The sequence below is a fragment of the Danio rerio genome, chromosome 10 (genome assembly GCF_049306965.1).
Source record: "Danio rerio strain Tuebingen ecotype United States chromosome 10, GRCz12tu, whole genome shotgun sequence".
Taxonomy (NCBI): Eukaryota; Metazoa; Chordata; class Actinopteri; order Cypriniformes; family Danionidae; genus Danio; species Danio rerio.
In genome coordinates this window covers 45,017,337-45,042,064 of record NC_133185.1, presented here as the reverse complement: position 1 = coordinate 45,042,064, position 24,728 = coordinate 45,017,337, and the positions used below count along the sequence as shown (strand labels likewise).

The 24,728-nt window shown below is 39.4% G+C and overlaps 2 protein-coding genes and 1 long non-coding RNA gene across 15 annotated transcripts in view; 1 reads left to right on the top strand and 2 right to left on the bottom strand.

Moving 5' to 3' along the window:
* Nucleotides 1–910: 910 nt before the first annotated feature.
* The window catches only part of kirrel3a (kirre like nephrin family adhesion molecule 3a), a 532,195-nt gene continuing 508,377 nt past the window's right edge, over nt 911–24,728 (bottom strand). For 11 of the 13 annotated variants that reach the window (XM_073915104.1, XM_073915110.1, XM_068224013.2 and 8 more), the window contains 3 exons: nt 14,747–14,856; nt 9,622–9,708; nt 911–2,589 (listed from right to left, as the gene is read on the bottom strand). In XM_073915104.1, the coding sequence (XP_073771205.1) occupies nt 2,125–2,589; nt 9,622–9,708; nt 14,747–14,856 (662 nt within the window). In that variant the 3' untranslated portion in view covers nt 911–2,124. The remainder of the gene's footprint in view (nt 2,590–9,621; nt 9,709–14,746; nt 14,857–24,728) is intronic. The other 2 variants (XM_073915112.1, XM_073915113.1) reach the window with 1 other exon arrangement.
* LOC141376450 (uncharacterized) lies at nt 10,466–12,896 on the top strand. The gene is made up of 3 exons (XR_012386533.1): nt 10,466–11,976; nt 12,270–12,634; nt 12,814–12,896. It is a non-coding gene; the product is annotated as an uncharacterized lncRNA (long non-coding RNA).
* LOC141376445 (uncharacterized) lies at nt 18,103–23,347 on the bottom strand. The gene is made up of 2 exons (XM_073915114.1): nt 21,045–23,347; nt 18,103–20,029 (listed from the first exon to the last, which is right to left on the bottom strand). Exons 1-2 carry the CDS (start codon nt 23,295–23,297, stop codon nt 20,018–20,020), a joined length of 2,265 nt encoding a protein of 754 aa, XP_073771215.1. The 5' UTR covers nt 23,298–23,347; the 3' UTR covers nt 18,103–20,017.

Genomic DNA, 24,728 nt, shown 5'->3' with positions numbered 1-24,728 from the left:
AAGCAGTGCGAAAGCCGGGGATGCAGAAACACTGGAAGATGCTTTCACAACAACACCGTGGCGCCGCTTCAAGTGAGATATCAGATTAGTCATACTGCCCGCGTATTTTACAGATGCGCGGCACATTTTGCAAATTGCATCTGTCCTGTCATGTCGTCCATCCTTAAATCCATAATGTTGCTTGCCATACTTTAGATTTAAAACTCAGTGGGGAATAAAATGTTTGTTTTGCTTCTCGCACTTTCTGAGGGCGCTCCACTAGCTTCATCCGCACACCTGATACACTGAGTTGTAGTGTGTGCACATCCGCAAATCCGTTGCTAAGGCTTACTTTATGTAGGTCGATTAAATTATGCGCCAAAAACAGGTTGACAACACTTGTTAATAAATAAAAAATACATTCTATATTAAAAATATAAGCTGTATCTCGGAAAAATCGATGCATCTCGCAAAAACCAATGCATCTCGATTTGCTTCCAAAATTTCATTCATCCTCTGCTGCTCAACCGATGCACTCGCATCGTGCACGCGCATGACCGCGTATCGATACATATCGGTTAATCTTCCCATCCCTAATATATATATATATGTAGGATGTCATTCCCTCGCTGTAAATGCTAGCGCTCCCGGGTTTTTTTTTTTGCCACTTCCCTGCGCGTGCATTCTGAATGTTTACAAACATAGTAATTCATCTATACATCCTTATCATCTGTGATCATTCTGTTCAAAGAACTACGAGAAAATGTTCCCTTTAAATGAGACATTAGTTAAAACTTTCATAACCCCTTCATCTCACTTCATGCATATTTAATACCTTCAAAGTGACCCGCTGTTGATACGATCCGATTTGACAGGACTTCATCTAAAAAGAAAAAAGAGGCCACCTCAGCTTTAATGACCACAGAACGTCTTTCCCACACACTGTTTTATTCAACACTTATTTTGTAATCATGATTATTTGATCAGTGTAATTGCTCTGATGCACAGCTCGAGTTACGTTTCAATGTTCTGCAGGCTCATCCGTCGACGGGAGGCACTTCCTGCATCAATTAAGCCATGTAAACATTTATGCCAGACATTCAGGGGCGGGCTGCGGGGAAGAGAAGCTTACTTAAAACAGTGAGCTTAACATATGGCAGCCTTAAAATAAACAGAACAACAGAAGAAAGGTAAAAACAAAGAGTTCAATCATACTCCCACCAGAATGTGGGGCTTATGAGCACTGATGTATAGAAAAACAACAACAACAACAGCACATTGTTGGAGGTATAAAAGAAGCTTTTAACAACACGGCGTTTGAATCCACGGGACATACGTGTACATACGAAAACGCGCTTTATTAACCACAAAGTGTTGAAATGGTCAGCTCACATTTAGAAAGTAAAGGATCGGGGATTTACATTCTGGTCTCTGGCATGTAAACACTGCGCTGTCCGCATCTGAACTCTCCACACATGCAGTTTGGCCGTGTGTGTGTGTTTTTTTTTTTTTACACATTCGCATTGCATCGAAGAAAAACACAAAGCATGAATATCGTAAAGACGAGAGACCACACAGGAGGAGAGAAGGAGAGAGAGAGATGTAATTAAAAAACAGTTTAGTAGTGCACACGAGTGAAATCTATATTACAGAGTCTATAGAAAAAGCACACAATGATAATCTTCAAGCGACGACCTCCGGAGGACAATTCATCCTCGGTTAGATCTCTTTATCAGCAGTGAAACACTGCGGTTGGCATTGAACAGACACCCTTGTGCTTTGGGCCACAGTTGAAGGACTGCGAATCGGCCCAAGTTTGGCTCCTCATTAAAAAAAATGAATACGACCCTCAAGTTTGTTTCCCCGCCTCTGAATGCCCAGATCCCAGGCTGCACGGAACAGATTAGATCGACGACAGATGATTGCGTGGACGGACTCCTGATTGTCATGTTATGAAATAACATCCATTGTTTAGTTTATTTTTTCTTCGTTTTTCCCGAAGTCTTCCCAAAAATAGTTTAAGTTTTCAAAATATACAGAAAAATGACGTTGAGATTGTTTTAATCCAAGCTAGTGATGCTTGAGCGTGTTGAGGAATGATGCGGGAGCGACTCACCTTCAGTGTTTGTTTATAAGCACACCTTGTTAAACGTGCGTCTGCATCCGTTTCTGCAGTGGTCGGGTCAGGTCTGAGTTTTGAGACGAGGACTGCGAGTAGTGGGATGAAGACGACACTGAGGCTTTGCTGGCTTTGTCGAACTGCACGTATCCGTCCTGCTTGCTGTAGCTGCTGACGCTGCTGTCGCACTGCGTGTCCTGGAAGGAGCTGGAGTCGCTCAGGGATCCTCGCTGGAACTCGCGTTCGCAGAGCTCGATGGAGCTGCTGCCCATGCCCAGCACGAATCGCTGGCTGTAGTCGTAAAGGCGGTTGGGTCCGGCGCCCAGTGTGTTGTAGATGTTGGTGTAGGACATGCCGGTGGGGACACGATGCTTTCCGAGGGTCGCCGTGGCAGGGTTTCGCACCTCAGCGTTCTGATTGGCTGTGAGAGAAATGGTCGGGGTTGGCTGTTCTTTAAAGGTGTTCACGCTGTAATAGCCGTTGGTTGGATCCTACAAGACATAAGAGATTAGAATTAATACAATTAATTAGGGGTGTAGCGGATCACGGCTGATCCGTGATTCGTACAGACCACAAAGTGAAGTTTCATAAACTAATTTCGAGAGGAGCACGTGATATGATTGAGCACAGCTGGCCGCTCATTCATAATCAGTAATAATCCAATCCGAGTGATCCTAGCCTACTATAAATGGATCACTTTCTAACCTTTTTCCCTATCTTCATTTCGGAAGAATCCCCCCTTCCACACCACCTCCTCCTTTTTCTCCCCTTTCTAAAAGGGAGAACTATCGAGACCTTCCTGATCTCGTATCCTCTTATATGCTTATTCACTGGGCGGGAGCCCTGGGCTCAAATATCTCCGAGCTTAGGGGTCTCTCCCGGGACAGCATGACAAACCTGCTATAATGCTAAGCATATCTAAGTGTGAACTCTTAAAGTGAAGTTTCATAAACTAATTTCGAGAGGAGCACGTGATATGATTGAGCACAGCTGGCCACTCATTCATAATCAGTAATAATCCAATCCGAGTAATCCTAGCCTACTATAAATGGATCACTTTCTAACCTTTTTACCTATCTTCATTTCGGAAGAATCCCCCCTTCCACACCATCTCCTCCTTTTTCTCCCCTTTCTAAAAGGGAGAACTATCGAGACCTTCCTGATCTCGGATCCTTTTATATGCTTATTCACTGGGCGGGAGCCCTGGGCTCAAATATTTCCGAGCTCAGGGTTCTCTCCCGGGACAGCATGCCAAACTTGCTATAATGCTAAGCATATCTAAGTGTGAACTCTTGAACCACTGTTCGGAACACATGTAACCAGCGGATTATAACATTTTTTTTACTGGTAAATTAAACCTAAATTTTTAACAATGGCAGAGAGATCGCCTCTCATGTCATTCAAATCACATGAATGAAAGCATTTAGGCTTTCCTGTAAAATATAATGATGACGGAAGAAGTTGTGGTGGGTTATTCAGACTGTGGTGGGTTTCTTAGATTATTAAAGTTGTTTTCTGTCACTACTTGTTTAGCCTGCATTAATGCATTCAGTGTAAGCTGCACGGTTATTAATTAAAAGATTGATTTATTTTGTACATTAGCATAACAGATATCCATACAGCAGTGGAGATTAACCTGTGTCCTGTCACATTTACGTGCAAAAAGAGCGCAAAGCTAAATTCGCTGTTTCTATGTATGTGCGTATTGTGTCCGTGCTGGTTGTGTGTGTCTGTGTGTGTGCGCGTGACCTTTGTAACAACATTGTGTGAGACTCATCATTGTAACTTAACACAGCAAATGCATCAAATACTCATTGGTAAAGTTCTTACTGTAGTATTTCTCGCAAACGCTACATGAGATCTGCTTCCTTCATGTCTGTTTGTTGTCTGACGCAGCCGAGGGAGGAGATTAAGGCACGCAGAACTAGGCGGGGAGGACTAGCCTTACGCCTGTTTCACACCGCAAGCGTCAGCGGCACGTGAGCAGAGCGTGAGCAGCGCGTGTGTTTTCAGCGTCCATGTTAACAGATTAGAGCTTTCATACCGCACGCAGCAGCAGCGCGTCAGAGCGAGCCGTGAGCGTCGCCGAAGCAGCAATACAGCGATAGTTTCGGCGCTGGGTCTATTTTTGACGCGCTGCTCACGCTCAATTAAAGTGACAGTGCATTGATAATGACCAAAACACATTGAATGACTGTAAAAAGTAGCAATTTTACCCAATAAATGCGTTAATAATGTCAAACGGTTGATATATAGTCATTCAAATGAACTTAAAACGATTAAAAACGGCAACAAACATTTATTTAGGCCCGAACTACAAAACCAAATGTAAAACAATTTTACTATCAGTTTTGCACACTAGTGTTGTAGGAGAGGGGAAATAGAATATTTACGGGATTTGTAGTCCATAGCGAAGTGTATTGTGGGTAGTGTAGTTCGACACGCATGCTGGATTATGTGAGCTCGCTGTGTTCTGTGCAGCTGAGCAGAGGAAGAAAGTTAATCGGCTTTGTTTTATGTTCACTCGAGTTATTCCTACCAGGAGCTGTTTGCACTGTGAATCTGACAACACGAAAATAAGTAAAAGAATGCCATGCATTGGTTACTTTTGTCCGTCTCATCCTCTGCACGAGCATGAATTAACGAGCTGTTATTCTGCCGCTGGACATCACTGAAGCGGAGAAAGTAACACTAGTTTGATCATGTATAAATATCATTATAACTATATTGTATAAATATGATTATAACAAGATCTACAGCAACCTGATAATCAAAAAACACATGACATGATATCACAGGCGATTGTCTTCTGACTGTAGACGCTTCTCATATAAGTTAGCTTGAGAAGCATACATCACTATTTGATCTATAAAATTAGTAAAATAAACATTTGCAGGTTAAAGAAACAGCATAGGAGGGGCCTTGGTGCAGATGAAAAGTTTAAAAAGTGTATTTGTATATAGAGAGACATGGGTGACTAGATAGAATAGACAGAGATAGGTTGATCTCTGCAGCAGCTGCCGAAGAGCTGCGCGCTGCAGACGCAGCTGGTGTGAAAGGCAAACGCCCTATTCACACGGGGCGTCAGCGTCAACGCTTCCCATTCACTTTGAATGGGTGACGTCAGGCGTTGCCGAACTGCATTGTGGATCCGTCGGCGCCGCTTCAGAAGTGTTCCTCGCTGCAGAAGTTGGGACCAGCTCAACTTTTCAAGAGCCGACGGAAGCGTCAGCCAATCAGATCGCTGTATGCAAATACACCAGCTCAGACAGTGGCCTATTGCTGACTGAATTTCATTGGCTGACGCTTCTATGACGATTGTTTCAGCTCCAACTTCAGACACGCCCTCTGTCAAGCGTTGACGCTGAAGCCCCGTGTGAATAGGGCGAAACGCCTGCGTGCTGCTACTGCTCGACATACGCGCTGCTCACGCTCTGCTCACATGCCGCTGACGCTTGCGGTGTGAAACAGGCGTTAAAGGTGCAGTACAGCAAAACGCCACCCAGTGCAAGAATGTATAAAACAGAATCTTATAAAAGGTATAATAAAAAAATCTGATGGGTGTTTTAAGCTGAAACTTTTTCTGGAGACACAAATGATTCATAATAAATATGAAAAAAAAGGGGTAACCTAGGTGCCCTTTAAAAAAAAACATGTCCTATAAATACCACAGCACATTTAGTGTAAGCTAAATTTTTCCTGATATGTAAATAAAACTGCTATTTTTCTGCTGAAATATTGCACTAAATAAACCATTTAATGGATCGTCTCCTCAAAGAAGTCAATAACACACTAATCACATCAAATGATTCTCTCTTTTTGTTGTTCTCTCTGTCGGTGGACGTTTTGTTGGATGTTTTCCTGAAGCTTGTCAGCTAATTAATCTGTTTATCAGAATCTGTTAGCACGATTATTCAGTTAAGCGAACAATTATTTACTAATCACAGGACTTGCGCGGTATACACTTTCAAGCTCGAATTAAAAGCCAAACGAGAGAAAGGATACTGATTTTCCTCTCATGTATTTGCGAGCTGTGAAAAGCCAAGGTCAAGTTCAGCTCACACTAATTATAGGCAGTGTGACATGGAAATTAGGGAACAGACTGATAACTGTCCCACGCTAAGAAGATTACATGGTTTAGTGGTGTGAAACAGTCATCTGCAGCATAAACAGTCAAATCCTGTTATCAGCTAATTAAATGGGCCTTGACGATTCATGTCGGCATTAAATATGCGAAATAATCTCCATAAAATTCACTCTTATTTTATTTTTGCCCAATTTTTATAAAGATAACATATATCTCTCCCTCTCTTTTATTAATCCTGGTGGCCTTGCGGGAAAGCTGAGGTGAAATAACTGGGGGATTCCTGGAAAAATAAGCAGTACAGTGTGCACTTTCACTGCTGTCAGAGTCAAGGCCGCAATGGGTGGAATGGAAAAGATTTGAAGATTGACAGGCCATGACGCTTTTACCTTCGAGAGATTAAGGCAGGGGTGGTTGTGGAAAGAAAACAAGATGACAAACTCGGTTTGATGGAAATTTGAGAGGTGCTGGTGCAGAACTCACTGCTTCAAAATCTATCATATTCTCAATTTTAGAAAGAATTCGTTAAGAGCACCAAAAATAGAATGAAAACACTGTTTTCATGTGTGTATCTTTATATGCTAATGAGCTTTCCAGATAAGGGCGGGATCTTTTACAGCTTGTGCCTCAATTATGCCTGATTCACACGGGGCTTCAGCGTCAGTGCTTGACAGAAGGCGTGTCTGAAGTTGGCGCTAACACAATCGTCATAGCAGCTTCAGCCAATGAAATTAGTCAGTAATTGGCTACTGTCTGAGCTGGTGTATTTGCATACATCGATCTGATTTGCTGACGCTTTCGTTGGCGCTTGAAAAGTTGAGAAAGTCCCAACATTTGCAGCAAGCAATGCAACTGAAGCGGCGTCGAAGTGAATGGGAAGCGTTGACGCTGACGCCCGGGTGAATGGGCCATAACTCCAGCAACAAAATAGTCATTTTAAACTCTGGATATTTTAACGTATATATAAACGTTTTTTACGTTTTTCAGTTTAGTGACTAATTCGTATGAAATCGTATGAGTTCAGTCGTATTGATATTTACTGTTTTAAAAAGGAGGTTTGGCACCCAACCCCACCCCTAAACCCAACCGTCATCGGGAGTTAAGCAAATCATATTAAATTGTATGAGATTGTACGAATTCATATGAATTAGCAACTTAATCAAAAAGTTACGAATTGCCGTGAGATATGCGTTTTATGAGATATTTTTGTTTTAAAATGCATAAGTTTTGCAACAGTTACGTCTTCCATCCATCTTTCCTATGTTTTTTAGTACTATTTATGAAGTCATTAGGAAGCATGCTGGTTTGTGTTTTTTAATACTGTTTGTAAGTGATTTGTTCCCCTGGTGGAATTAATAAAGTTGTTAATACTAAAAAAACTAAAAATTAGTTTATAAAATAAAATTCACGTGTATAAAAGCAGTTTTAATTTCTTTTATTCTGAAAAAAAATGTGGTTATTGATTAATGATTACATTCATTCATTCATTTTCTATCGCTTTACCAGGGCTGGGTCGTGGGGGCAGCAGTCTTACGGGGGTCACACACCAGACACGTCAATTAGCGCCGCAACACAACGCGCACATGAAAGTTTAAAGTATCACACACTAGACGCGCACATTCGCATGTTATTTAAAATGAAACTAATCAGATGCCGCTCTGTGGTGCGGCAGAAATATGAACAGCGTCCTGAGTCGTGGCTTGGCGCCGCTGACTTGTCGCGCCGGTGTGTGTACCCTGATAGAAAACCTATGTTCAGAATTGTAAAATGCATGGCGCTGCGTGCCACTACGTGTTGCATTGCCAAGCGGCGTTTTTGGTGTGCGACCTGCTTTAGGGGAGAACCTACAGGCTTCCCTCTCCCCAGACACTTCCTCCAGCTCCTCCGGGGGGATCCTGAGGTGTTCCCAGGCCAGCCGAGAGACATAGTCCCTCCAGCGTGTCCTGGGTCTTCCCCGAGGCCTCCTCCCGGTGAGACATGCCTGGAACACCACTCTAGGTAGGCGTCTAGGAGGCATCCGAAACAGATACCTGAGCCACCACAGCTGACTTCTCTCGATGTGGAGGAGCAGCGGCTCTACTCCGAGCTTCTCCCGGATGTCAGAGCTCCTCACCCTATCTATAAGGGTGTGCCCTGCCACCCTGCGAAGGAAACTCGTTTCTGCTGCTTGTATCCACTGATTATTTTGCAGATGGTAAGAGAAGTCCAAGTCGAGTCTGAAATTTCAAAATGACTTTCATTTAAAAAGTGAACTTAAATCTGCAGGCGAGGCAGTGGCGCAGTAGGTAGTGCTGTCGCCTCACAGCAAGAAGGTCGCTGGGTCGAACCTTGGCTCAGTTGGCGTTTCTGTGTGGAACGCCCTTCGCCTGGGCTTCCTCCAGGTGCTCCGGTTTCCCCCACAGTCCAAAGACATGCGGTACAGGGGAATTGGGTGGGCTAAATTGTCCGTAGTGTATGAGTGTGTGTGTGTGAATGTGTGTGTGGATGATTCCCAGAGATGGGTTGCAGCTGGAAGGGCATCCGCTGCGTAAAAACTTGCTGGATAAGTTGGCGGTTCATTCCGCTGTAGCGACCCCGGATTAATAAAGGGACTAAGCCGACAAGAAAATGAATGAACTTAAATCTGCAATGAACTCTGTTTAAATGGTTTAGCAAAGTTGCAAATCAAACTGGAGTATAACAGCAGTTTTCTCCAATGTTTCTTGTTTATTTGAATGCTTTCTTGCCCTTTCTTTGTAATTATTTGTTGCAATACAATTCATATGAAGGTTACATTATTCAAAATTTCCTTTTCATCATAAATCATGCAAATCAAAAGCAAAGTATACGTTTTATCTTTAAATAATGTATCCTTATAAATGCTGCTCAATAACAAGTCTCAAGATTCGATCTCTAGTTAGTAACTTTTGCCTTGGCGCATATATAACTAATAATGGATTTGTCTGTTTAAAATGTGCATATTCCAAAGATCAAGCCCTTGAAAAGTTGAGCTTTTGAAATAATCTGAAAGGCTGAAAAATTGTAGACAAAAGATCCAGACGGAAGTCTAGCCAAACGGCTTTCATTAAACGAATTAGCATGCGCATTCAAGCAAAAGCCTCAGTGCTTCTCAATTACCAGAGGACATAATGAAGACTTGGGCATTGGAGATCTGACGTGCAGTCCGTCAGTGCGACAACACGTCCATTTATGAACATATTTTTTTTTTATAATGGACTCTGTATGGAAAAAGAACATGGTGGAAAAAAAGAGCAAGGAACGCAGAGAGCGAGAGTTCCCACAACTCTGCTTTATTAGATTCAGCGAGATTACGCGGCTGTTCTATTAAATCTGTTTTTTATGAGTGTGATGGAGAAATGACTCTCTGGGGTTGTTTAATGGTGACAGATGCGAGTCCTGCAGAGTTCTCCCCCCGTCTTTCCATCCCTCTGTTCATCACCTTAATGTGTTGTAGCTCCCTCTCCTCCTCCTGCAGGACCTCCAACTGTTTCAACACCGATTCTTGCTGAAAGTCGGCTCGCTCCATCTGAAAGCAGAGAGAAAGTGAGATGATGATGTGCTGACTGCTATCGATTTCAGCCTGTAAACACGAACCGGAGAATTCCAGCATCTGCAGCTGCAAAAAATAAAAAATAAAAATGATATTCCCTTCAAGCTCAGGTCTGATCTGAACCTGGTCAAAGTTCAAGGATGCTGCAGTGCTGTAATGTGATTTGAGAGCTGCGGGCGAAAAATACCTTTATGCTAATGACTCAACAAATTCCAGCAGGAGTGAGTGCTGGGCAGTAATGAGGTCTTTTTTAAAATCCGAATTCCAAATTCAAATTTTATTTGTCAAATACAGAGTAATACACAGGTATGATATGCATTGAAATGCTTAAACAATCACTCGTGATTAAATAATAATAACAATAACAAAATTAATAGCTATACGAATTAACATTTTGGAGAATAGAAATGCAATGTAAATAATAAGCAATTATAAAATCAATGACGTAGAATCGCTCTTGACATTGGTGGGGACATACATTCCTAGAGCGCATGCATTGAACAGCACAAATTCTGTTTCGCACTTTTAAAAACATGATTAAAGTACATAATAATATAAAATAAACACTTAATAATACAAATAACAGTCACGTCCCATGCTGCAAAAGTTAATTTACATGATTTTACTGCAGTCGGGCTTTGAGGAGGTATGAATTTAATTCAATTCAATATAGATAAATTTAGAGAGGTGTGTGAACTGTTTTATCCCGATTATTGTTTTTTTTTTAAATCATGGAGGCCAAAATCAAAACTGAATTTGGATTAATTGCACTGCCATGGTTAATAGAATTATGGTGAACTAGTAGCGAACTTGACTTGGTGCATGTGTAGGTTAAGAGTTGACGGAGCATTACTTTATTTTGAAGTCGATTAAATTATAGGTAGGGTCATTTCAGTAATTTGTGGATATTGGTAGGGACAAGTCCCCTCTGTTCATGCCAATTCTACGCCCTTGTGTAAAATATTTGAAGACTTTCGATAAACTTTGGTACTTTTGTTATATGGATAAAACTGAAAGTGTTGTCATCATTTACTCACGCTTCCCAGCAGGCACACATCGTCATAAGACGTTAATATCAGGTTAGATTAGGGATGGGCAAACTTGATCCTCGAGGGCCGGTTTTCCTGCAGAGTTTTGTTCCAACACTAGTCAAACACACCTGAACATGCTAATCAGTGTCTTTAAGATCACAAGAAATCTATTAGCAGGTGTGTTTGATTAGGGTTGGAGCTAAACTTTGCAGGACACCGGCCCTCCAGCACCAAGTTTGCCCACCCCTGGGTTAGATTTAGGTTGTGATGTCAGGTTACCAAAATTCTATGTTTAGCCAGCATCTATGGACAACGTTATTTAGACGTCCAATAACAACGTCATTGAAATTAGGTTGATTTGTGGTTGATTTTAGGTTGTGTTGGAAAGTGATCATAATCCAACGCCGATCCAACATCTTCAACCAACGTCATATTGACGTAAAATACTGACATTTATTCGTCAGGTATAGCAACCAAAATTCGACGTCTGATAGACGTCAGAGTGTTAACGTCCACACAACGTTTATAAGACATTAATATTAGGTTAGATTTAGGTTGTAATGTCAGGTGACCAAAAGTCAATGTCTAGCCAGCATCTTAAACCAACGTCATACTCACGTCAAATACTGACATTTATTCGTCAGGTATAGCAACCAAAATCCAACATCTGATAGACGTCAGAGTGGTAACGTCCACACAACGTTTTAAGACATTAATATTAGGTTAGATTTAGGTTGTGATGTCAGGTGACCAAAATGTAATGTCTAGGCAGCGTCTAAGGGCAACGTTATTTTGACGTCCAATAATGACGTCAAATGACATTGATATTTGGTTGATTTTAGGTTGTGTTGGAAAGTGACCAAAATCCAACGTCAAGCCAACATCTTAAACCAATGTCATATTCACGTCAAATATTGACATTTATTCGTCAGGTATAGCAACCAAAATCCAACATCTGATAGACGTCATAGTGGTAACATCCACACAATGTTATAAGAGATTATTATTAGGTTAGATTTAGGTTGTGACATCAGGTGACCAAAAGTCAATGTCTAGCCAGCATCTTAAACCAACGTCATATTCACGTCAAATACTGACATTTATTCGTCAGGTATAGCAACCAAAATCCAACGTCTGATAGACGTCAGAGTGGTAACGTCCACACAATGTTATAAGACATTAATATAAGGTTAGATTTAGGTTGTGATGTCAGGTGACCAAAATTTAATGTTTAGCCAGCATCTATGGACAACGTTATTTAGACGTCCAATAACAATGTAACTGAAATTAAGTTGATATTTGGTTAATTTTAGGTTGTGTTGGAAAGTGATCATAATCCAAAGCCGATCCATTATCTTAAACCAACGTCATATTGATGTAAAATACTGACATTTATTTATCAGGTATGGCAACCAAAATCCAACGTCTGATAGACGTCAGAGTGTTAACATCCACACAACATTTATAAGAAATTAATATTAGGTTAGATTTAGGTTTTGATGTCAGGTGACCAAAAGTCAATGTCTAGCCAGCATTTTAAACCAACGTCATACTCACGTCAAATACTGACATTTATTCGTCAGGTATAGCAACCAAAATCCAACGTCTGATAGACGTCAGAGTGGTAACGTCCACACAACATTATAAGACATTAATATTAGGTTAGATTTAGGTTGTGATGTCAGGTGACCAAAATTTAATGTCTAGGCAGCGTCTAAGGGCAACGTTATTTTGACGTCCAATAATGACGTCAAATGACGTTGATATTTGGTTGATTTTAGGTTGTGTTGGAAAGTGACCAAAATCCAACGTCAAGCCAACATCTTAAACCAATGGCATATTCACGTCTAATATTGACATTTATTCGTCAGGTATAGCAACCAAATTCCAACATCTGATAGACGTCATAGTGGTAACATCCACACAATGTTATAAGAGATTATTATTAGGTTATATTTAGGTTGTGACATCAGGTGACCAAAAGTCAATGTCTAGCCAGCATCTTAAACCAACGTCATATTCACGTCAAATACTGACATTTATTCGTCAGGTATAGCAACCAAAATCCAACATCTGATAGACGTCATAGTGGTAACATCCACACAATGTTATAAGAGATTATTATTAGGTTAGATTTAGGTTGTGACATCAGGTGACCAAAAGTCAATGTCTAGCCAGCATCTAAGGACAACGTTAATTTGTCGTCCAATACCGATATCATTGAAATGACGTTGATATTTGGTTGATTTTAGGTTGTGTTGGAAAGTGACCAAAATCCAACAGAGCTAACATCTTAAACCATCGTCATATTGATGACAAAATACTGACATTTATTCATCAGGTATATGGCAACCAAAATCTAATGTCTGATAGACATCATAGTGGTAACGTCCCCACAACACTGAGCTGTAACATCATTAGACATTGATATTTGGTTGATTTTAGGTTGGACACTGGACATTGACGTAGGCCTGACAATGGGTTCTGACATCAACCCAATTTTCATTTCCAAACAAAGTGCAACGTCCCTGACATCATGTTGACGACTTTTGCCTGCTGGGTCTAATTGTTCCAAACCTGTTAAGAGTTTATTTCTTCTGTTAAAAACAAAACAAAAAAAAAAACTATAAATGTATTGAACTTTTTTATATAATTTAGATTTTTGATAGAAAGTCTAGGTTCATAATTCAGAAATGTTGCTTTTTTTATACACCTATTTATACTCAAGTAATAGTGAAAAGAAGCACTTAACAGTGCATTGGCAGGATTTTTTTTTCAAGTACTTGATTTGTGTACTTTGCCCTCCATAAACAGTATATACCTGATCCTATAACTTAAAGGCGTAGTCAATTTGCAAGTACAAATTCAAAGTCAAAATTATTGGCATTTGGAGTGAGCTTAATTCACTGACACTCATTAATCTTGTTCATGATATGATGTATTATGTGTTGCATTTTATACAAATGCTTTTCTCTCCAGGAGGAGAAAGTGTGTCTTATGTGTTCTAAGACATAATAATACATCAGCAATAGCCTATATTACGTATTGTTATTAAAGGAACACTCCACTTTAAAAAAAAAAAAAAAAACAGGCTCATTTTACATCTCCCCTAGAGTTAAACAGTTGAGTTTTACTCATTTTGAATCCATTCAGCCGATCTTCAAGTTTGCCGGGAACAGTTTTAGCTTAGCTTAGCATAGATCAATGAATCGGATTAGACCATTAGCATCTCACTCAAAATGACTACATAGTTTCGATAAATCTTCTGTATTTAAAGCTTGACTCTTCTGTAGTTACATTGTAACTAAAACCAACAGAAATCGAAAAGTTGTTATTTTCTGGACTGATGTAGCGAGATAACAACAGAATACAAAAAAGTAGCCAATTTTCCTGCGCCGTGTGTGGTATGGCAGTACATTTTCTTGATTATTGTGCTGAAATGAGAGTATAGTTCTTGCCAGCTTAGAACATAACAAAATCAGCTTAGAAAATAACATTTTATTTCTGCCAGTCTTAGTACACAATGTAACTACAGAAGATTCAATCTTAAAATGAGAATTTTTGAGCGAGATGCTAATGGTCTAATCTGAATCAATGATTTATGCTAAGCTAAGCTAAAAGTGCTCCCATCAGACAGAGATTGGATGAATGGATTAAAAAATGGTAAAACTCAACAGGTTTACTCCAGGATAGTTTTAAAACAGGCCTATTTTCAAAATAAAGTGGAGCGTTCCCTAAAAAAACCCTCAAATAAATAAAAAAAATCATCTACTGTTTGAGCTACAGAATCAGTGGATAAAAAGCATTTGACCTTTCAGACTGGAAACACACGCATAAGCACGCAGACTCATCCAGCTCGACTTTGATGCTCCATAGGAGCCAATTTACACCTGCATTAGAGCTCTTAACAACCAGACGGATGCTAGCCAGATGTAAAGGAAGTCAGAGAGAAGTGGAGAGGGGGATTAGCAGAGCAAACTCACCATCATTTGCTTCACGTTGCTGTGCTCTTCCGGCTCTCTGGCTGCGTTATGATCCTTATGTACAATCTCCACTCGGATGTCATTTTTAGCGGACACGACTCCTTTGAGATCTGGTGGAAATCGTTCTGATTAGACATGAACCACTACAGCTTCCCTTGAGCTTTGACATGATTCTGATTCTGGTGAACATGAACACGCACTGGTGAACAACATGCAAGGTTTTTTTCCCGAACCGGGCAGCTAACCCATATGGAAATCTGATAAATGGCAATGCATTCAAATTACATATGTGACATACAAGTTTTTGGAATTCTCACATGTAGAATAATATATAAAATATATGCAACATATATTTCTAAATATTTAAAATTTATCAAATGTGTTCATTTCTTGCCATACAGTTTGTAAGGATCCAAAATATCAGACCATAAGAACTGTTATGGAATTTCATGAGACAAGATGCAATGTTCCAATGGATTTTTTAATCTGAGAATTGATGAAGAAACCAACTGTTCCACTGTTCTATTCAAATCACTGTTGACAATGCAATCACAGGCTGGAGAAACAGAGCTACTCAACAGCAAGGGGTAATGCGAAGAAGTCACCCTTCTCCTTCCACTTAAACCCCCCTTCTTGACCCTTATGTTACCTTCTGATTAGAGCACATTTCACATAAAATGTTCAAGGTTTTAATATGGTGTATCTTGCATCACTATATTCATGTTTGGTATCATTTTAAATGTCTCTGTGTGATTGGTAAAGTGGTCTTAATTTTACAGTAACATTTTACTGGTATATGTTGATTTGGTTTTTGACTTCTATAAGATCTTGATAAGATGCTCTCCCTCCTAAGAGATGGTTAATTCCTCAAATTGACCAGGTCAGGGTTTCTGTGACACTTCTATTGTCTTGAATTTATGGCTGTTTGTTTTGACTTGAGTATATAAGGTAAGATGTGCTTTAGGACGGGGGGAGATCTTGTAAAAAGACACCCCATTGCAGCATCTCTGAGACTTATGCTGCAATGTATTTCTGTGGTCAGGTATGCATCTCTTAACTCTTTGATTTATCTTTGATTAATGGATGTTGTATTGTTACAGTCTCATCTCTGAATTGGCTTCCTGATGATTTATTATGTAATTGGCAGAATACAATTTTACCTGACAAATAAAATTTTAAGTTTTGATTAATTCTGGAGTTTTGCGAATTCATTGTATCCAGTAGATTATGTGGAGTCTCGTTACCCTTATCGTACGGCATAATCGAAATTGATTTAATTGGCGCATTTGATTATTCGTAGCCATTGCGTGCCGATAACATGTAGACCTTTTAATCATTCGACCACTGGGAATAGCAAGTTGTATGGGCTTGGCTAAGGATCTGTTTTTTTAAGACTAGGTAAGCGTTAATGCGACCAGCTTATTCAAATATAGTTAATCCTGCATCCTCTGACTATTTTCAGAGTGCCGACATATTGTCCGTGAGAAGAAACGCAAACCCGGGGCGTGGAACTCTGAGCGACGTTGGTCCCTAATGAACGTACAATTAGAATATCGGACCTCAGAAAATATCAAAACTCTAAATTAAATCATAAATGATGAATGTGATCCGTTCTTACAATTAGAAATATTATCTAAATTTTAGGATCATTTAAATTGGAGTCAGATTGAATTCGGAGCTAATAAATTAATATAAATAAATTCTAATAAATTATACAATTCTTTTCATAAGCACTAGAAAAGGCTTACATGCATTAAACCTTCGACCATGCTGTTAGTTTCGTCATTGAGCTAATAGATGGACACCTACAAGTTGAAGTCAAAATGATTAGCCTTCTTTCTTTTTTGAAATATTTCTCAAGTGTTGTTTAATAGAGAGAATATTTTTTAACACATTTCTAATTAAATAACTAATTTAGTTTATCTTTGCCATGATGACAGTACATAATATTTGATTTGTCCTTTTGCAAATACTAGTATTCAGCTTAAAGTGCAATTTAAAAGCTTAACTCGGTTAATTAAGTTAACTAGGCAAGTTGGGTAATTAAACGGGTTATTGGACAAAAGTGTTTTGTTCTGTAGCCAATTAAAAAAAAGTATTTAAAGATGGCTAATAATATTGACTTTAATTTTATTTTAATTTAAAAACTGCTTTTAAATCCATCCAAACTACAACAAACAAGCCTTTCTCCAGAAGAAAATATATATATAATAGGAAATACTGTGAAAATGTCCTTGCTGTTTAACATAACATGGAAAATCTTTGAAAAAAAAAAAACAAAACAAAAAAAAACATTATGGCGGGCTAATAATAATTTTGATTTCAACCATATATTTATATCTAATGCAAAACATAATTGAACATATTTGAACCCACATGTAAATATTTGTACTTCCAATAGTTAAAATAAATATATACAGTGGTGTGAAAAAACTCTTACTAATTTTATTTATTTTTTTTGCTTGTTTGTTACACTTTAATGTTTCAGATCATGTAACAAATTTAAATATTAGTCACAGATAACACAAGTAAACACACCATGCATTTTAAAAGTGAATGCTTTTAATATCAAAAGGAAACAAAATCTAAAACCACACAGCCCTTTGTGGAAAAAGAGTGTTTCCCTTAGAGTGAAATCTCTTAAATAGGACCTGCCTGACAAAGTGAAGTAGACCAAAAGATTCCCAAAAGCCCGACATCATGCACATCAGACATCAAAAACAATTGAGAAAGATAATAACTGAGATCTATCAGTCAGGAAAAAAAGGTTCTAAAGCCATTTCTAAAGCATTGAGACTGAAGCAAACCACAGAGAAAGTCATTGGGCTCTGTTTTGACGGTGCATGTGCAGAGCGCAAAACGCAGGACGCAAAAGCTTTCAGGGCCTGTCAGAATGCATTTTTGTTAATTTAAGGACGGGAAAATCCGCTTTGCGCAGTGGTGCATGGTCTAAAAGGGTTGAGTTTATTTTCTTAATGAGTTATAGGTGTGTTTTGAGAATAAACCAATCAGAGTCTCATCTCCCATTACATTTAATAGCCAGCTGTGTCGCGCCATAAGCGCATTGCTATTAACATGACGTAAAGTAAGTTCACTTTCTCTTTTGCTCTCGTGGATAGTGTTACGACCCCCTCGTTTGAGTCGCAACATAAAAGAGTTCGGACAACAAAAGAATGTATATGCAACTTATTTATTATACATAAAACTAAATAGAACAACAAATCAACAAACAAACGTCTAGGGGAAAAATAGAGAAAATAACTACTTTAACTACACAAATAAATAATGCTAAACAAAACCATAAGGTTGCAGAAATGAAGGGATGATCTGAACACGAGGACGGCCCGTAGCCTCACCGTCCTCCAGAAGCTAGCACTCAAAACCCTTTTATATGGTTTGAGGCAATTGGTGACAACCAGGCACCCAATCAGGATCTGCCACATCCATAATGAAGTCCTGGGGTCGTCACACCTCCCACTCCAAAAGGAGGTTCCCTAAAGAACCGACAAAAACAACTAGTGGAACAAACAGAACATAAACCAACTAAATTGAAATTTACAATAACAGGAGTACTCATCTCCATAAATCTCACTCCAGTTTTCTCCCCGACTCCTGGGCCCTAGGAAATCAGAGTAAAGACTAGAGATAGAAAATGAGAAAGAGACAGAATCGAGAGAGAGAGAGAGAGAGAGAGAGAGAGAGAGAGAGAGAGAAAGACAAACAAAAGATATGCCCAACCTAATGGGACATTTTACACTCTTGAGAGAGCGTCAGCAATCAAGTTGTCTTTGCCACGAATATGTTTAATCAGCAGAGAGAATGGTTGCAATATAAGGCTCCATCTCATAATCCGCTGGTTCTTTCCACGCATTCAATCCAAGAAAGTTAAAGGATTATGGTCTGTATAGATGACAATAGGACCACAAACTGAACTCAAATAGACCTCAAAGTGTTGAACAGCCAACACAAGAGCTAAAGCCTCTTTTTCCACTGTGGAATAGACCTGCTGATGACAATTGAATTTTTTTGAAAAATAACTGACTGGATGCTCAACTCCTTTGTCATCTTCCTGAAGAAGAACTGCACCAGCACCAAAAGCACTAGCGTCCACCGCTAGAAGAAAAGGTTTCTCAAAGTTTGGTGCAGTCAACACCGGAGCATTAGCTAAAAGAGATTTAGCATTATCAAAAGCACATTGACACTGCACTGACCAATGGAAAGGTCTTTTTGGGCTCAATAAATCTGTCAGAGGGGCAACAACATCTGCAAAATTCTTACAAAAACCTCTATAGTAACCCACCATTCCGAGAAAACGCCTTAACTCACGACGAGTAGTGGGAGTGGGAAAACTAGAGATGGCTTCAACTTTAGCAGTAATAGGACGAACGCACCCTCTGCCAACCACCTTACCCAAATAAGTCACTGTAGCCTTACCAAACTCACACTTGGCAAGATTAACAGTCAAGTTAGCTTTAGCTAAACGTTCAAACAGTTCTCTAATTTGTGCTAGATGTTCTGACCAAGTAGAACTGTACAGCACAACATCATCCAGGTAGGCTTCACATCCCTGCATCCCTGATAACACTCGATTTACCAGACGTTGAAAAGTCGCTGGAGCATTTCGAACTCCAAAAGGCATAACTGTGTACTGTAGGAAACTGTCTGGTGTAATAAAAGCAGACAATTCCTTAGCACGAGATGTTAACGGCACTTGCCAATATCCTTTTAAAAGATCAAACTTACTCACAAACTGTGCAGATCCTACCCGATCTACACAATCATCGATTCTGGGTAAAGGAAAACAATCAGGTTTTGTAAGTGAATTGAGCTTCCTATAATCAGTACAAAACCGATAAGATTGATCTGATTTAGTCACTAGAATGCAGGGGGAGCTCCACGAACTAAAACTGGGTTCTGCTAATCGGTGAGCAAGCAAATATTCCACTTCTTTCTCAAGGAGTTTCCTTTTAACAGGATTCACCCGATATGGATGTTGTTTTACAGGTGAAGCCATCCCAACATCAATGTCATGTTGAATGACATGAGTTTGAGTAGGAACATCAGAAAAGATAGAAGGGAATGAATTTACCAACTCAATGATACTGGTCTTCTCTGGTTCGCACAAATGAGACAGATGATGAGAGAGATTAACAAGAAATTCCGAATTATTCAGGCGTCCTTCCACAACTCCTCGTGAAGGACCACTCTTTTCATCCAGATCAGTAGTCATGTCCACAGAAGCTCCTGAAACACTGGAGTCAAGATCGGAGGTCACGACATGTACTGAAAGAGATGAAACAGGGCTCAAGTATGGCTTCAGCAAGTTAACATGGCAAACCTGTACTTTTTTTCGTCGATCAGGTGTACTTAAAAGATAGTTGTTATTCGTGTAACACTTTACTATGGTGTATGGTCCACTAAACCTAGCCTGAAACGGACTACTCAAAACAGGAAGCAATGCTAAAACTTTATCGCCAACCTGAAAACTTCGAAGTTTAACTTTGCGATCAAACAACCTCTGCATCTTTTCCTGAGACTTACCTAGTTTTCGCAAAGCGATAGCTCGAGCTTCATAAAGTCGATAGCGAAAACCACTGACATAATCTAGAACATTCTCAGGTGGATCAGTGATGTTCCATTCATCGGCTAAAACAGCAATCGGGCCTCGGACTGTGTGTCCGAACACCAACTCATTGGGGCTAAAACCAGTGCTCTCCTGAACAACTTCACGAATAGCCAACAATATCCAAGGAAGTCCTTCCTCCCAGTCACAATCAAGTTCAACACAATAGGATCTCAAAAGTGACTTAAGAGTCTGGTGGAACCTTTCTAAACCTCCCTGACTCTGAGGATGATAAGCACTTGAGATATTGTGTTTAACTTTTAGTTGTTGTAGAACTTTTGAAAATTGTCGGGACATAAAATTTGAACCTTGATCAGACTGAATTGTTTTTGGAATACCAAAGATAGACATGAAATTTGTCAAAGCCTTTAAAATAGATTTTGTTGTGATCGATCTCAATGGATAAGCTGTAGGATAGCGTGTAGACTGGCACATTACAGTAAGCAAATAAGCATGTCCGGCCTTAGATCGGGGTAAAGGACCCACACAATCTATGATTAGATGTTCAAAAGGGGTAGTACAAACAGCAATGGGTTGCAAAGGAGCCAATGGAATACGTTGATTAGGCTTCCCGGTCATTTGACAGTTGTGACAAGACCGTATGTATTTAGTCACATCTTTCTTGAGTCTAGGCCAATAAAATTCCCTCAAAATCCTATCACATGTCTTTCTTACCCCCGTATGACCAGCAGGGCCTTGGTGTGACAGCCTTAAGACATCATGACGAAAAATTGAAGGAACCACAATTTGGATCCTAGGATCAAGAGAAGAGTCAGAAGACATAGGCTGTTGTCTGCAAAGCAACCCATCCCGAAGAATATAAGACGTGGAGACTTTGTTTTCTCCACCAGCACCGACTAAGGAAAACATCTCCTGAACAGCTTCATCCGCATGCTGGGCTTTTATCAGCTCAGCTCGAGTCACACTATGAAGTGGAGATAACAAACAAGTGTTAGCATTAGCATCACAAGGTGGACTTTCAGAAAGTGAAACGGGCTTTTCAATATGTGCATCAACAGATGTAATATTGTGCACAGGAGTCTCTTCATCTACAGTAGTGGTGTTCACAGTACCAGGCTCTAGTGAAGAGTCTGTAGATGAAATAAAAGTATCACTAAGAACACTTCCTGTCTCATCCAACACTCCTCTCTTAGTCATCGCTCGAGTTACTGCACATGCTGGGAACAAATCAGAACAGTCAGGAGGCTTATTCAATCCTTCAACAGAAGGAAACACTACAGGTGAAATTTCACCATCAGGTTTCTCCCACACATTACCACCAGCCAAGTCATTTCCAAGTATAAAGGTGACACCAGGAATAGGAAGGTTAGCACGAACTCCTACAACTACATCACCTGTTACAAGTTTGGAGTTAAGGTGAATGTGGTGCAATGGAACTTCCATGTAGCTCATTTCAAGCCCTCTGACCAGCACATGAGACCCAGTAGCAGTACGTTCAGACAAAGGCAAAAGTCCTTGCATCAAAAATGACTGTCCAGCACCTGTATCACGAAGAATACGAACAGGAACAAATTCATCAGAGTCAGGCAAAGAAACACTACCATCAGTAATGAATGGCCCAAAATCCACACTGGTCTTATCCTCCATTTCACTGATATTTATTTTCTCAATCTGCTTAGTGCTAACATTGTGATTCACTTTTGAAATCAAACCAACAGGTTTAACAGATTTATCTTTCTTTTTTAAAATAGCACAGTCAGAAATTTTATGTCCTTGTTTTTTACAATAAAAACAAATAATTTCACCTTTTTGACGTGTGAGTGAAACATTTTCAGCAGGAACTGACACAACATGCTGACGTGAAAGCATCTTTTTACTTTTACTCATAGAATTCAGCTTTAATCTACTCATATCATTTACATGAGCAGTATTCTGGTGAGTGAGAGTAAATTCATCTGCCATAAGTGCAGCCTCAGACAGTTTAGTCACTTTATGCTCATTAAGATACATGGCCACAGCATTTGGGACACAGCACTTAAACTCTTCAAGAAGAATGAGCTCTCTAAGCTCCTCCTTAGATTTAATTTTTACAGATGAGCACCAGCGGTCAAACAGATTTTCTTTCTCTCTAGCAAACTCAAGAAAAGTGCTTTTCTCAGATTTAAAATGAGTTCTGAATTTTTGTCGATAAGCCTCAGGTGCTAATTCATAAGCTTGTAAAATAGCGGACTTCACAATCTCATAATCGCTACTTTGCTCTGTAGTCAACGCTGAATACACATCCTGTGCTCTCCCTATCAACACGCACTGCAATAATAATGTCCAAAAAGTCTTTGGCCACTTTAATGACTCTGCAACACGTTCAAAATGCTGAAAGTATTTCTCTACTTCCCTCTCCAAAAACGGCGGCACTAGCCTAATGTTTTTGTGTACATCAAACACATTTGACTCAGCAGCTGAAATTACAGGAGCTTGATGTGATTTTAATTTCAATTCCAGCTCAAGTTTTCGCAATTGAAACTCTCTTTCCTCTCGCTCTTTCTGCAACTCCAACTCCATTTTCCGCATTTCTAACTGTTGTTGCATTTTCTTTACTTCAAAATCATTCTCCAACTCTTTCTCTTTCAAAGCACAAACATCACGCTCGGCTCTAAATTTTTCCGCATCAACACACAGCTGTTTTTCTTGCAACGACATTTCACTAAACTTTGCATTTAGATCGACACTACAAACAGGAGACGATACAGACTCATCAGGAATAATAGGAGCTCTTACCTCTAAAACGCCGCGTTCACAAAGTGCGCTCTTCACAGCTTTCATCAGCGTTTCCTTGAGTTTCTTGTCATTACTCGTTACATCAATATCAAAACGCTCCGCGATCAGCAACAGTTCCTCCTTCGTACATCTCTCCAGTAGTATCTCCAAAGGAAATGCAAAGAAATCTTCAATAATTGATGAAGACGACATGACTGCCAACAGCAAACGCTCTAACAACAACAACAAAGCGCGCACACACTGAAGCGCACGTGAAACTAGCGCCTAACAACTACAAATCCCATCAGCCACTTCGCCAGGAACAATAACAGCAGACGCGCTCAGTTTACAAAAACTCACCGTTATAAGAGATTACTATAAACTATAGTTACTCTATTAATCGGAGGGCATCGTAATTAACAAATACGGAAAAAAACAAAGTGTCACCTTATGAAAAGAATGAAAATGAGAGACTTCAGTTCCTACCTACACGAAAAATAACTAACTTAACCTACCTAATCTTCAAAGGTGTACCGGACTCGGGGCGGCTTTTAAACGCTAAGCTCGAGGACAATTGGCATAGCCAAAAGCCCGATGCGTACCCCCGACAGAGACTTAATAATCTCCATCCAGAATAACCTTCAAAAATAAAAAAGGCAAAATAACAAACTAAAATAACAAATAGTGTCTCGATGGAAGGATTACAAACCCAGCTGAGAACACTCTAACTACCTGAAGTCTACTCATTTACATTGGTGAACACAAACAAAATGCATTACCTTATGTGTAGTTATATTATCCGGACGAGCGCCCAATTTTATGTTACGACCCCCTCGTTTGAGTCGCAACATAAAAGAGTTCGGACAACAAAAGAATGTATATGCAACTTATTTATTATACATAAAACTAAATAGAACAACAAATCAACAAACAAACGTCTAGGGGAAAAATAGAGAAAATAACTACTTTAACTACACAAATAAATAATGCTAAACAAAACCATAAGGTTGCAGAAATGAAGGGATGATCTGAACACGAGGACGGCCCGTAGCCTCACCGTCCTCCAGAAGCTAGCACTCAAAACCCTTTTATATGGTTTGAGGCAATTGGTGACAACCAGGCACCCAATCAGGATCTGCCACATCCATAATGAAGTCCTGGGGTCGTCACAATAGGGAAACCTTACCGCACAGACATCAATTTGCCTATAAATAATTATTTTTGTTTGTTAAGCGCAAAGATTTGTTTCAAAACTATTTCTAAATTCAGATCTAATTTCCAGCAAACGAATAAATGAACAATAATAACAAAGTGTGGTCAAAATACTGAGTTATTTCCAAACACACCTGCTATGCCCCATATGGTCTAAAACCTGATAGGTGGACGAATCTAAGCTTGTTTTTAATAAAACAAATATAAATATGGATATAATAAATAATACTGCTAATAATAATAACATTATACAAAAGCAAATTAAATGAACTGAAAAAGCCTCCCGAGATGAAGAAAGTAAGGCAGTGGTTTTTAAATTCATGAAGGCTAGAAATTAATATGTTTTGTAATATTTTAATAATTTATATGTATATCATATATATATATCCTTATTATATACATCCTTAATATATTATATCTTTGTCATATGTA